The following is a 13290-nucleotide window of genomic DNA, read 5'->3' on the forward strand; positions in this document are numbered from 1 at the left end:
TGTCATCCTTCTTTTTTTGTTTATATCTGAAAAGTAGTCATGAAAATTGACAGGGCAGAAAAAAAGTTTTTTTCACTATATTACCCTTTGTTTTATTTATTTCTAATTTTACATGAACATTCACATGTATTTTATTAAGAACATACAGTTTGGAATGCACAAACACATGTGAAGACGATGATGCATGTACCACAGTCAATTGACGGCAATGGTTCTGTGGTAACCTGCTTTGCATTCACTCTTTTTTACTCTTTAGTGATTTGCCATCAGGACGAGCCTTTCTGAAACACTTACGAAAAAGGAAACGGCATGTCTTAATAAAGAGGAATGTGATCAGTGCAACAATTGAGAGCAAGAAGGCCACTACATCCAGGCAGTGGTACTGATACCAGCTCAGATCATGAGCCTGAACTCGTAGATGTTTAGCTCCTTTATGCCGCATCACAAATTCGATCCAGTAAACTGCCTGATCCAGAGGCTTCATTGGCTGATCATGATGGATTCTGGACAGCCTCATGATGCTCTCCTTGTACCTGATAAGAGAAGAAATGGCAGCTCAACAAATGTACAAACGTTTCTAAATACATTATATGATGAGCAATGCTTTGAACAAGTGACTTTTCTATAGCATCAGGATTAAAGTGAATACAATCCAAAGACCAAAAAGAAAACATTTATCCAATGTACACTGCTTAAATTAAGAGATCACACACATTGGATCTTGTATGAATTTTTCAAGCCGAAAATCTTTACTTGTATACATTATGTAATTAGTTGAGAACAAATTTATCTGACAATGTTCAGTGGAAACCAAAATCATCAACTCAGTGAGGGCTCACACCAAAAATCAAAGTAAAAATGTAAATCACAGACTAATCACATGTGCATCAATTCCATCAAAGCAACTCATTCTCCCAGTCCTGATACTGAGTTGTTGTTGCTTATCTCTGAGGCTTACTTTATATTAAACAGAGAACTAAGAATATGTCAAATTTCTTAAACCAGTTATTTAACTCACGATGAATTGTTTATGACAGTCTTGAGAGCATCCACCAGGTCTTTGGACTGCATTGTGCTGATATCAAGAATAACAGCAGCTCCTTTGGTTTTCATGTGCAGTAGGTTATCAGGCTGGTCACCCCACTGTGGCAAGCCCACTATTGGGACTCCATGATAAATAGCCTCATACAGTCCATTTGTCCCACCATGGGCAATGAAGGCTTTTGTTTTTGGATGACCTATCAGATAAAATAAAATCTTTATCTATGAGACATCAGTTGATGTTCTTCATGCATAATGATGAGCACAAGTGACAACACTTTCCTTACCAAGCAAATCATTCTGTGGGATCCATTCACAGAGTTTTGTATTGGGGGCAAGAGTTTCTGGTGTTATCCCACTGTAACGCCAAACAACCTGTGCAAATTGACATATGGGGAAAGTATTATCAGTTGCTTTAAGGCACTAAGCATATGAAAAGATCAACAGGTTCATAGAAAAGTTTTACACTATTACACACAGCCGAATTTCGTAATTTTCATCGTAGATACTTCTCAACTGTGAGAGACAGAATCTAAAAAAAATCCAGAAAATCACACTGCATGAGTTTTAAATAATTTCCATTTTACTGCATGAAATAAGTCTTTGATCACCCACCAACCAGCAAGAATTCTGGCTCTCACAGACCTGTTAATTTGTCTTTAAGAAGCCCTCCATTCCTTCACTCATTACCTGCTTAATTGTACCTGTTTGAACTCTTTACCTGTATAACACCTGTCCACACACTCAGTCAATGAGACTCCAACCTCTCCACTATCGGCGAGACCAAAGAGCTGTCTAAGGACACTAAGGACAAAATTGTAGATCTGCACAAGGCCGGTGTGCGCTACAGGGCAATAGGAAAACAGCTTGGTGAGAAGACAACAACTGTTGGTGCAATTATTAGAAAATGGAAAAAATTCAAGATGTCAGTCTCCCTCGGATTGGGACTCTATGCAAGATCTTGCCTCGTGGAGTATCAGTAATCCTGAGAAAGGTGAACTACATAGAACTACACCTGGTCAATGACTTGAAGAGAGCTGAGACCGCAGTCTCAACGGTTACCATTAGTAAAACACTGCTCAAGGTCCCCCTGTTCAAGCCAGCACATGTCCAGGCCCGTCTGAAGTTTGCAAAAGAACATCTGGATGATCCAGAGGAGGCATGGGAGAAGGTCATGTGGTCAGATGAGACCAAAATAGATTTTTTTGTTATAAACTCCACTCTGCATGTTTGGAGGAAGAAGAAGGATAAGTTAAGTACAATCCCAAGAACACCATCCCAACCTTGAAGCATGGGGGTGGAAACATCATGCTTTGGGCGTGCTTTTCTGCAAAGGGGACAGGCCGACTGCAATGTATTGAGCGGAGGATGGATGGGGCCATGTTTTGCAAGATTTTGGGCAACAACCTCCTTCTTTCAGTAAGAGCATTGAAGATGGGTCGTGGCTGGGTCTTCCAGCATGACAATGACCCCAAACACACAGCCAGGGCAACTAAGGAGTGGCTCCGTAAGAAGCATTTCAAGGTCCTGGAGTGGTCTAGCCAGTCTCCAGACCTGAACCCATTAGAAAACCTATGGAGGGAGCTAAAAATCTGTGTTGCAGGTTGCTCTGTAATTGTAAACAAAGGTTTCTGTACTAAATATTAAGTTCTCTTTTTTTTTTTGGTATCAAATACTTATTTCATTCAGTTAAATGGAAATTAATTATTTAAAAAATCATACAATGTGACTTTCTGGATTTTTTTTTAGATTCAGTCTCTTACATTTGAGGTGTACCTAGGATGAAAATTACAGATCTCTCCATTCTTTGTACGTGGGAAAACTTGAAAAATTTGGCAGTGTATCAAATACTTATTTGCTCCACTGTACGAGTAAACCTTTTAAGACACCCATAAAAAGCACACATTAAATATGGTAAAGAGAAAAGCGTCTGTTTATGTGAATAAAAGCCTCATTTAAATCTCATTTATCTCTTCAGAACACTTGGAATAAACAGTTTGATTCATATGGATTGCTTTTGTGATGTCTTGATGAACTTTTCAAAGCTTGAAAATTGTGGTGAGGAACTTCAAATGGAGGGGCAGAAATGTCAGGTTTCAATAAAAATATCTTAATTTGTGTTTCAATGATGAACAAAAAAATCTTATTGAGGATAGTGAGTAACTAATAACATTTTTTTTTATTTTTGGGTGAACTTTTTGTACTTTTTTTTTTTTTTCCCTAAAATAAACCATAAAATATATTATGTATGTTTTTTAGAATTTGTAATTGAAATCTCTACAGACAAAAACTGATGACAAAAACTGAAAATATTTTTCCAGAACTGAGACAGCTATAAAGTGAGTGATTACTGTTCTATTGCCATAAAAAGGAAGTCTCACACCTTTTGTGGGATCTGGCCAAGAGCAGAAGCAATAGTGTTTGCTTTTTCCAATGTCAGGTTGCTCATCATGGAACCCAGTGAAAACACAACAATGCCATGATCTCCTGAGCTCTGAACAAACTCCTCCAGTTCCTAAAAGACAAACAAATGGACACATACTGTCACTCAGTAAAGTGGCAGTTTAAAGTGATTTAAAACTGAACTGATTTTGCATTAGAAATGTTAAAGTGTGCCATGTGCCACAAATCCATTGTATCTTTTGAGGTCAGTGGAGCCAAATCAGATCCAGAATATTTATAGATCCACTGGCATAAAGTTACAATGTTACTTGTTCAATTGGAGTAAGGATTCCTTAACATTTCAATTTATGAATTATGCATTCTTTAATGAAAATTATGTAAAAAGCATATATAAAACATTGCCTTTGGCAGAGGCTTGGCGGGTTTGCAGTGCATTCCTCCAACAAACTTAAAATTAGGCAGGAATGGTCGTGGATACTCATAATCCCAGTAGGTTCTAATAAACACAATGTCCGATTTTCCAATGTTCTCACACATTGTTGTGGGTCTTCCTGTGACATAAGAAAAAATAATGCAACTCAGTTAATGTACAGTGGGTCAAGTGCTCAAACATTTAGATTTCTTCTGCTTTATCTACAGCCTTCTTATCCTGATCTCTTTCCATGCACACTTAAAGGATTAGTTCACTTCCAGAACAAAAATGTACAGATAATTTACTCACCAATTTGCCATCCAAGATGTTAAAGTCTTTCTTTCTTCAGTCGTAAAGAAAGTATGTTTCTCGAGGAAAACATTTCAGGAATTATCTCCATATAGTGGACTTCAATGGCGCCCCCAAGTTTGAACTTCCAAAATGCAGTTTAATTCAGTTTCAAAAGGCTCTAAATGATCCCAGCAGAGAAAGAAGGGTCTAGGGAAACGACTGGTCATTTTCTAAACATACTGACAATTTCTATACTTTTTAACCTCAAATACTCGTCTTGTCTCTACGTTGAGCATGCTTAGTCTGTGAAATCCGGGTCAATACAGTTAGGGTATGTGGAAAAACTCCCATCTTGTTTTTTTCTTCAACTTCAAAATCGCCCAACATTGCTCCTTTACCTTTTTTTTTTTTATAAAGGGTGTTTGATCTTCTTTTGCATGTTCACTTTGTAAACACTGGGTCAGGACTTCTGCAGCATTGTAGGACGATTTTAAAGTTGGGGAAGAAAACGAGATGGTAGTTTTTTCAACACAACCTAACTGTCTTGAACCAGAAAAAACTGAGTTCACGGAGACACAGACAAGACAAGCGTTTGAGGTTAGAAAGTACATAAATACTGAATTCGTTTAGAAAATAACTGATCGTTTTGCTAGATAAGACTCTTCTTCCTCGGCTGGGATTGTTTAGAGCCCTTTGAAGCTGCATTTTGGAAGTTCAAACTCAGGGGGCACCATAGAAGTCCATTATATGGAGAGAAATCCTGAAATGTTTTCCTCAAGAAACGAATTTTCTCTACGACTGAAGAAAGAAAGACATGAACATCCTGGATGACAAGGGGGTGAGTAAATGATCTGTAAGTTTTTGTTCTAAAAGTGGACTACTCCTTTAAGTCCATAAATGCGCCTGCACTGCAATAAAGATTCTGTTCCAGGTAGACAAACACTTATAGGAGCGCTATGATACAAGCTGTTTAAAAAAATCGCTTAAGTTTGGTTTTACTGTAATCGTGCATTAAAGCCTATATTTAAAAAAAATACCCAATATTTCAGTGTAGAGCCGATCGATAGTAAACTTCATGAGTAATTGAAAGATAGTCGTATGTATGATGTAGAGGAGCATGTTTTCAACTCTCTCTGTGAAGCTCATATGGTCCGTGAGATGGTCGTGCAAAGCGACCGCAGGAACGTAGGACATCGGCGCAGGCATCTGACCGCAAAGCCGCTCCATTACATACGCGAACGTTGCGCGAATTGAGATTACGTGCGGGATATTCAATTTCTGTGCCATCAGGTCAGGGAAAACCATCATTGGATCAGATAAAAGTACATCATAGTGGGATTCCCGAAGCGTGTGTAAAAGATCCTCACGAAACAAGCCCTTGGATATATCAGTAAGGAACGCAATGTAGTTGGAAAAAACTCTCCAGACCATAAAGTCCCCCTTGTATTTGTTGGCTGTGTCATTCGTCCCGATATGAATCATATCTCTCAACACGGAATTGGCATCTTCTTTCTTCGTATTGACTTTGTACACATTAAAATCGAAGCGCTCCTTCCGTGTGTGCTGCACAGTAGGAGATGCAGAACTGACCAGAACCGTCACACTGTGGTTTCGATCCACCAGAGCGTCAATAATCACACGCATGTTGTGCCAATGGCTGTACTCGCCTGGCATGACCAAAACCTTGCCAGCATGACCAGCCTCTAATCCACACAGCAGTACAAAAACAAAGAAATTCCCAGAAATCATGGTTAAGTATTTATGATTGTGGGTAAGTCAATGTGATCTGGTGAGCAATGGTCCAAATGTATAGACTATGTGCACAAGAGGATTTGTGCAAAGGTCGCGTTGCATTATGCCTTCGTCCTCAGTCCACCTTTTTTACCACACCCCATAACGCAGTTTGTACCCGAGTAACTTCTGTCAAACTGTGCGAAAACTTTGTTTAATCTTCTTCCTGTACATGGTGGGTTACAGACCATCGGAGGATCGTTAAAGGTGCATATACCGCCACCTACTATATTGGAGTGTGTATAATCATGGCTTCATTAATTTCTTCTTACAAGGCTAGTTGCATGCAAAATTTAATGCCCGATTATTTTCTGTTTCTAAACACGGTTAATATCCAGTTTCCTTTTGATATATTTTCTTAAATTTTCTTTGCATTTACATATTTGAATTAGATACAATGTAAGTTGCACTCTATTTTACAGTAGGCTATGTGCTCTTACCTGTACTTACAGTTAAGGCTACCTACTTAAAAAAATACTAAAATATAAGGTAATTAGCCTACATAGGTTATGTTCAGGGTTAGTACCTGGTTATTACCCTGTTAAATAAGTACAAATTATGTAAATGTGGAACAGGACTGTAAAATAAAGTGCTATTATAATGTTTTAAGTCTTACCTGTCTTAACCATAACCTTGTACAAATGATTTATTCAGGTCTGTTTCACTGATAAATGCTTTTAATTATTTTTTAATATTGTAATATTCTTTGCCTTCAAAATAAATTTGTATTTAAGTCTTTTGCCAGTGTTTGTCAATGTTGCTTTTAATTAAAGATTTAACTTATTATTATGTTTTTTCCAAAAGGAAATCTTTTCTTTGTGATTATGGTTTTTCTCTGTTTTTGCTAATTTGTCCACTGTGTGAGTGAGATGAACATGTATATGTGATTTTTTTTTTAAGTTTCCAAGTTGCTGCTGAGTCTGAATAAAACACCACTCTGGATTGACATCCTAAACTTATTGTAAACCCAGTGATTTTCCAGCTCTTCTGTTATTATGACTAATCAGATATTCTTTTTTACTTTGAATTCTGGTATAAATATGCCCACACCAACATTTCCTGATTTTGCCCAAATAGCAGATTGTCCCAGTAAACGCTGCTATAGTAACAGTTCTGTTTAGAGCCCTAAAACCCTGTTTTACCCTGAAAAAGAGGAGACAGTTACATTTTAAAGCATCCGTGTGAAAACAAACCTGAAAAGACAATTGAAAATTCATGGAGAAAAAAAAAAGATTTGTGCATTCCAGTGCATTCTTAATGGGATAAATCCTAAAGTAATTTGGGGGAGCAGAGTACAAATGCACAAGTATACTTTGTCTTTTTTTCTGTTACAGAAAAAACAAACGAGAAAAGAACCAGGAATTAAATAATGCAAAAGCTATAGATATTCCTGCTATACCAAGTACGATTACATTATTCTTTTTACATCTGAAAATACAATATGAAGGAAAATGTACAGCTCATTCAGTCAAACTGACAGATAAGGATGGTATTTAGCACAACTTTATGATTTAAAACTATTTGCTTCAGCCTTTTTAAGCAGAACTTCCTCAAACCAGAAGTACCTCTGTAAAATGTTTTCACCAGTTTCAACTTAAAAACTTAAGTTTAGCAGCTGCCTTAAAATGTTACGTTAAACCAACTTAAGTAATTTAAACTCACCAGTTAAATCAACTAATTTAAGTTCAAATGTCTTGTAGTTTTAAGCTGATTTAACTTAAAACTTAAAAAGGTGAATCATTTTCCCAAAAGATAATAGATACTGCTATCTCAAACTTTGTTAACTCAACCGTGCAACTTGAAATAGAATTGTTTTATTTTGCATTATGCTGTAATTCAGAGTACAGGAATATGCAAATATTCTAATAAACAACACAGTTATAACAGCAATTAAAAATAAATAAAAAATAAAATCCAATAGGATTAGCATAAAATAATGCTTCCAATCATTCATACATGATAAAAAATAGCTAAAAATTTAAATAATAGTTGTAATCTGGCTCAGAGGAAAAGAGGAATCATGTCTTTGGGGTAGTTTTTCTGTTGATTATGGTATAATACAAGACCTCTACATCTTACAAATGGCTGTCAGAAGCAAACATGCTTTAAAATGCATCATATTTTGTACGAATGGGATCAGGAATGGGATCAGGAACCCAAAATTAGTAAAAAAAAAAGAGTATTTTATTTCATTTAGCAAACAACGTATAATGTTTTACGTCACTCTTAACTATGGGCTTTCACTGCACACATTTATTGCACTTGAAAAATGCAAAAAATGACATGAAAAATGACAGGGCAGAAAGGAAAGACTTTACTGCACTATAAATTTTTTTTTTTTTACCCGAGGCATTTTTTTCTAATTTTACTTGAACATTTTATTTCATTATGTACCACAGTCAATTTAGTGCTTCTGTTGTAACCTCCTTTGCATTCACTCTTTTTTACTCTTTAGTGATTTGCCATCAGGACGAGTCTTTCTGAAACACTTACGAAAAAGGAAACGGCATGTCTTAATAAAGAGGAATGTGATCAGTGCAACAATTGAGAGTAAGAAGGCCGCTACATCCAGACAGTGGTACTGATACCAGCTCAGATCATGAGCCTGAACTCGTAGATGTTTAGCTCCTTTATTCCGCATCACAAATTCGATCCAGTAAACTGCCTGATCCAGAGGCTTCATTGGCTGATCATGATGGATTCTGGACAGCCTCATGATGCCCTCCTTGTACCTGATAAGAGAAGAAATGGAAGTGCTGCTTAACACAAGACCAGCTTTACAAAACTACAAATGTTTCTAAATTTATTATGTGCTGAGCCAGAGTGTTTTTCTATGGCATTAAAATGATTACTGAAGGTGGCTGTTGAATGTACATTTATATACACTAATATAAATATAGCATTTTTTCTTAAAGTTAAATGTTTAATTTTAGTGACATTTCAGTTTAAAATCCAGTAGAAATGTAATAATACACAATAATTTTTCACTGTTTTCTAAAAGACATTCAGGGTTATTTCTAAACTAAGGAAACTAACTTTAGTAATAGATCATTTCAAAGCTCATTTTAAACCAAGGACTAACTCACGATGGATTATTTAAGACAGTCCTGAGAGCATCCACCAGGTCTTTGGACTCCATTGCATTGATATCAAGAACAACAGCAGCTCCTTTGGTTTTCATGTGCAGTAGGTTATCAGGCTGGTCAGCAAAAAGTGGCAAGCCCACCATTGGGACTCCATGATAAATAGCCTCATACAGTCCATTTGTCCCACCATGGGTAATGAAGGCCTTTGATTTTGGATGACCTATCAGATAAAATAAAGTCTGTATCATTCAGACATCAGTTAATGCTCTTTATATTTAATGAGCAAAAATGACAACACTTTACTTACCAAGCAAATCATTCTGTGGGATCCAGTCAGAGAGCTTTGTATTGGAGGCAAGTGTTTCTGGTGTTATCCCACTGTAACGCCAAATAACCTGTGCAAATGCACATATAACAAATTTATTAACAGTTTCTCTAGAGCAATGTATTTTTAATCCAGGACCTGATTCAGATCACCTTCCAGGAACGCAGCAGGTGTTTTGAGACAAGTTGGAGCTAAATTCTGCAGGACACCCCCGATGTAGGGCTATTATTAATGACGTCACACGGATGTGGAGGAGTAATAACTTACGCTATTTTAATGATTAGAGGCCTTTAAGATGCTATAGAACATAACAGCTGATGTACTACATGTAAGCTTGCTTTTAGTGCACAAGAGCATAATTTATTAAAACCCATATGTCTTACTAACAAGAAAGTATGCTTCTAACAATAGGTCAAGAGCGGATGTTTGGTTTCGGCAAACACAGAATTGTTGAAATACGTTGGTAACGACAGAACTTGTGATCATAGGTGGTTATCGATGCTTAAGTTTATTAAAGACATTGAGTCTTGTATCTTTTGGATTGAAATCCCTACAGACAAAATTACCCAAAAAAATAAATTTCCAGAACAGGTGGTTACATACCTTTTGTGGGATCTGGCCAAGAGCAGAAGCAATAGTGTTTGCTCTTTCCAATGTCAGGTTGTTGATCATGGAACCCAGTGAAAACACAACAATGCCATGATCTCCTGAGCTCTGAACAAACTCCTCCAGTTCCTAAATGAGCACATACTGTTACACATAAACTGCACACAATTACAAAAGAAATGTATTCAGTTAAATTACTGCTCTGACAGGTTTTCTCCATTAGTTTTTCATTTGTGACTTAAAGGGGTCATATGATTCAGTTTCTTGTTTTCCTTTGGAGTGTTACAAGCTGTTTGTGCATAGATAAGATCTGGAAAGTTGCAAACATGAACGCACCATGGAGAAACCAAAACAAACAAACAAAAAAAAGGTACGAAGTACAAAACGAGGATTTGTAAAGAAACATGTTGGAGGATTTTGATATGGGGCAAGAGGAGACTTGTTTTACTTTGCTAAAGTCAGGAAACCTGGCTTCCTTTGCTCCTGTAAACAAACATTGGTTTTCATGAGACTCACTGGCGCATGCGCAACACCAAAGTCGTGTGTCATTCACCCAGAGTGGCTTTTGTCTACAACTGTTAGCGCAAGCTAGATTAAAGTGATTATTAAGTTTTAGACAATCCCCCCCCAACCCCCCGGAGCTGTGTGAGGCACTTTTTATGATGGATGGATGCATTTTAATGGACTTGTATTGGACTGTTGAAGAGAAACACCAGCCTATTGCCATGATAGAGCTTGGAATGCCAGGATAATCTGAAAGAAGGATTGGAAGCCTGGAGGGTGTGTAAAAAATGGGCTAATTTTTATTTTTGGGTGAACTAACCCTTTAAAGCCAAAAATGTAAAGACAACGAGAATATTTCAGAGCACATATTTCAAAATAGATGGCAAAGAAAAGTCATTACCTTTGGCAGAGGTTTGGCGGGTTTGCAGTGTAGTCCTCCAACAAACTTAAAATTAGGCATGAATGGGCGTGGATACTCAAAATCCCAGTAAGTTCGAATCAACCAGATATCAGCTTTTCCCATGGTCTCACACATTGTTATGGGTTTGCCTGTAACATAAGGAAAAATAATGCTACTTGTTGATTTACAGCCTGTCAGCTATACAGATTTTTTGCTTTCGTTTGATTTATTTACAGCAGCCTTCTTAAACACTCAAGAAACACTCAACTGTAAAGGTATTTGTAACTGATAAAATAGTCAGGTTCAAGCAACAAACAGAATTATACAAACGGTGCAAAAACTTTAAAAAGTTCACATCTTTCACTTCTTTTTCGGCAGTTACGAGTTTTTTTTTTAATTATTCTACTTTTTTTTCTTTACAACTCTAAGTTCTGACTTTTTTCTCAGAGTTGTGTAATATAAACTTGCAATTCTGACTTTTTTTCTCGCAACTGAGAGTTGATATCTCACAATTCTGACTTATTTTCTCAGAATTTTCAGGTATATACTTAGAAGTTGCAAGTTTGCAAGTTTGTGAGATCCAGTTATAATTGAGAAAAAATAAATAAATGTGACTTTATATCTCATAATTCTGACTTTGTTTTTTTAATAAAGACAAGCTAATTAATGTCTTTAGAATCACTACAAAGCATTTTGTGTATTCATATTCAAGTGTCAGAATAGCGAATTTAAATATCACTTTTCTGACCTTTTTCTAGCAATTGCAAGTTTACATTTCACAATTGATTTTTTTCTAAAAAAAAGTCAGAATTGTGAGATAAAAGAAAAATATTGATGTTTTCATTTTTTATTTGTTTTATATTAAAAAAAGAGTTTTTACAGACCCCCTAAAACGTGCAGTGAGTTTAGTGGGGGGTAATTGAGAATGAATGGGGGAAAGTCACATGAGATCCAAAAAATAAAATAAAAAAATAGCTACAAGTTAACTTATAAAAAGAATAGTTCACAAATAAAATATATTATTTAAATTGTTACAGTCATGAGTTATTATTTTGTAATACATATAAAATGCTTAAAAACACTTACCTGATGAGATTTCTACTTGGCTTTAATAAATAGAATATTGATTTCATTGTTAATGTAAAATTATAAAATAGGCTTTCTTTTTCTGATTGTGTGATGTTTATTTAACACCTTTTAGGACTTTGCCTCCTCATTTCAGAACACCATTGCTTACAGACTGATATTCTTTCGAATAATGAATGTAGCAAGATCATCCATTATTAATCCCTATATGCTTGCTAAATACTGTCACACATTCTGTAGTGCAAATTCATTGAAAAATTGTTTTAAAGCTTTAACTTTGTATACCATAAGGGTTCAACAGCGTCTAGAAAAAGACAGACTCCTGCACAATTAAAGCATAAAAGTGGCCAAAATCAAAATAATTACCCCATATTTCAGTGTAAATTGGATCAAAAGTAAACTTCATGTTCAGTCGGAATATAGTTGTATGTATTGTGTAGAGGAGCATGTTTTCAACTCGCTCTGTGAAGCTCATACGGTCAGTGAGGTGATCCTGTAAAGCGATCACAGGAACATAGGATGGTGGTGCAGGCATCTGACCGCAGAGCCGCTCGAAAGTATACGCAAATGTCAAACGCAGTGACAGGACATGTGGGATATTCAGAGTCTGTGCCATCAAGTCAGTGCAAGGCATCATTGGGTCAGATAAAAGCACATCATAATGAGATTCCCGGAGCATGTGTAAAAGATCCTTATTGTAAAACATGCCCTTGCATATATCATCAACCAGTACCATAAAGTTGGTCATCACTCGCCAGATGTTGAACACTGTCTCATATTTGCTGGCTGTTTCATTCATCCAGAGATGAATAAATTCATTCCAAACAGCACTGGCCTCTTCTTTTGTCATGTTGACTTTAAACACATTAAAATCGAAGCGCTCCTTCTGTGTGTGCTGTACAGTAGGTGATGAAGAACTGACCAGAACCGTCACACTGTGGTTACGATCCACCAGAGCGTCAATGATCGCACGCATGTTGTGCCAATGGCTGTACTCTCCTGGCAACACCAAGACCTTGCCCGCATGACTAGCATCTAATCCACACAGCAGTACAAACACAAATAAAGTCCCCAAAATCATGGTAAAGTATTTCTGCTTCTGGAAAAGTGCAGTGTGGTCTGGGGAATGAGGATCCACATGTAAAAGTGTTGGGCACAACAGGTTTGGGCAAAGGTCATGTTTCATTACGGAGGGTATTTGCACTTTGTCCTCAATGACTAAAGCTTTTTTCCCCAAAAGATAATGCGTGCTGTTGACTTAAACTTTCACTCAATTCAAGATTGCAGCCTTTATAATTGCTTTATGCAATGAAAAAAAACCTCAAATCAAAGTTTGCTTTTTTTG

The 13290-nt window shown here is 36.6% G+C and overlaps 1 protein-coding gene across 1 annotated transcript; it reads right to left on the reverse strand.

Annotated features, from left to right (window-relative positions):
- Positions 1 to 235: 235 nt before the first annotated feature.
- LOC141334402 (uncharacterized) lies at positions 236 to 13088 on the reverse strand. Its single transcript, XM_073839464.1, has 12 exons — positions 12312 to 13088; positions 10860 to 11008; positions 9953 to 10084; positions 9332 to 9419; positions 9025 to 9244; positions 8376 to 8670; positions 5185 to 5923; positions 3847 to 3995; positions 3425 to 3556; positions 1329 to 1416; positions 1019 to 1238; positions 236 to 533 (listed from the first exon to the last, which is right to left on the reverse strand). Exons 1-12 carry the CDS (start codon positions 13024 to 13026, stop codon positions 236 to 238), a joined length of 3225 nt encoding a protein of 1074 aa, XP_073695565.1. The 5' UTR covers positions 13027 to 13088.
- Positions 13089 to 13290: the final 202 nt, after the last annotated feature.

The sequence above is a fragment of the Garra rufa genome, chromosome 5 (assembly GCF_049309525.1).
Source record: "Garra rufa chromosome 5, GarRuf1.0, whole genome shotgun sequence".
Lineage (NCBI taxonomy): Eukaryota > Metazoa > Chordata > Actinopteri > Cypriniformes > Cyprinidae > Garra > Garra rufa.